The sequence below is a fragment of the Penaeus monodon genome, chromosome 34 (assembly GCF_015228065.2).
Source record: "Penaeus monodon isolate SGIC_2016 chromosome 34, NSTDA_Pmon_1, whole genome shotgun sequence".
NCBI classification, from domain to species: domain Eukaryota; kingdom Metazoa; phylum Arthropoda; class Malacostraca; order Decapoda; family Penaeidae; genus Penaeus; species Penaeus monodon.
The window spans coordinates 28,293,069-28,294,183 of NC_051419.1; the positions used below are offsets into that span (position 1 = coordinate 28,293,069).

General features: G+C 38.3%; 1 protein-coding gene across 1 annotated transcript in view; it reads left to right on the forward strand.

Moving 5' to 3' along the window:
* Positions 1–1,008, forward strand: part of LOC119594677 (60S ribosomal protein L5-A-like) — a 6,384-nt gene extending 5,376 nt beyond the window's left edge. Inside the window, exons 5-7 of the mRNA XM_037943734.1 lie at positions 299–476; positions 616–690; positions 796–1,008. Of these exons, the coding sequence (XP_037799662.1) occupies positions 299–476; positions 616–690; positions 796–927 (385 nt within the window). The 3' untranslated portion in view covers positions 928–1,008. The remainder of the gene's footprint in view (positions 1–298; positions 477–615; positions 691–795) is intronic.
* The last annotated feature ends 107 nt before the right edge of the window (positions 1,009–1,115 follow it).

The following is a 1,115-nucleotide window of genomic DNA, read 5'->3' on the forward strand; positions in this document are numbered from 1 at the left end:
TGGTACAGACAAAAAATCATAGTAAATACCCATATGTTTTGTACTGTTTATTTTGTAATGGAATATTCCCAATATATCAACTTTTTACCATAAGTGATTACATTAAATCAAACACACACTTCCAGTCTTGCATAAAGCAAATAACCTTGCAGTAGTATATATTGGCAGAGCATCCTGTACACGGTATTATGCACCTACATATTGGAACATTGACATTGCCCAAATGTATGTTGAGTGGAACACTGAAATACTTACCATAAGCATTAATACTATATTTATCCTGCTCTTGCTTCCACAGTGAGAAGAGATTCCCAGGATATGACAAGGAGAGCAAGGAATTCAATGCTTCAGTCCTCCGCGACCACATCATGGGAACTCACATTGCCAGGTACATGAAGGACCTTATGGAAGATGATGAGGATGCCTACAAGAGGCAGTTCTCTCGCTACATCAAGTATGGCATCACTGCTGATGAGGTAAGGGTGAATAGTTTGTTTTTATATACAGTGTGTGTGGGGGTGTGGTATTTTGTGTTGGTGTTAGTGTCCATACTCTCTTATTATTCCCCTCCCCCATCATTATTACACATGTCTTAATGCATTTTTACTTTCACAGGTTGAAGAGCTCTACAAGAAGGCCCATGCCAACATCCGTGCCGATCCCTCTGCTCTGCCCAAGAAGACAAAAGAGGCAAGTGTTGTTAATTTTCTTTTAAGATTTATTTATTCGTTTGCTGTACTCCACTGCAGCATGTGAAAATCTGAGGGAGGTCTTTATATCTTCTTTTATTTTCAGGTTACCAAGAAGAGGTGGAACGCCAAGAGGTTGACCTACAAGCAACGCAAGGCTGCTGTTGCGGAGAAGAAGGCTGCCTGGTTGGCCAAGATCGAAAGGGGAGAAGCCTCTGTCGATCAGCTTAACAATTAAATGTCCCCTTTGCTGGTTGAATGTATGGTTTTATTAACCCTAAAACTTAATATGTATTTTCAATGAAATGGTTAACAGGAACTTATTTTCTTTTTAACCTTTCTTCTTTGGTATTTTTTTTACAGTATGTGAGAATGATCATTAAAAGATGTTTTTTTGATGAAAGTACCATATGATAATCATAATTT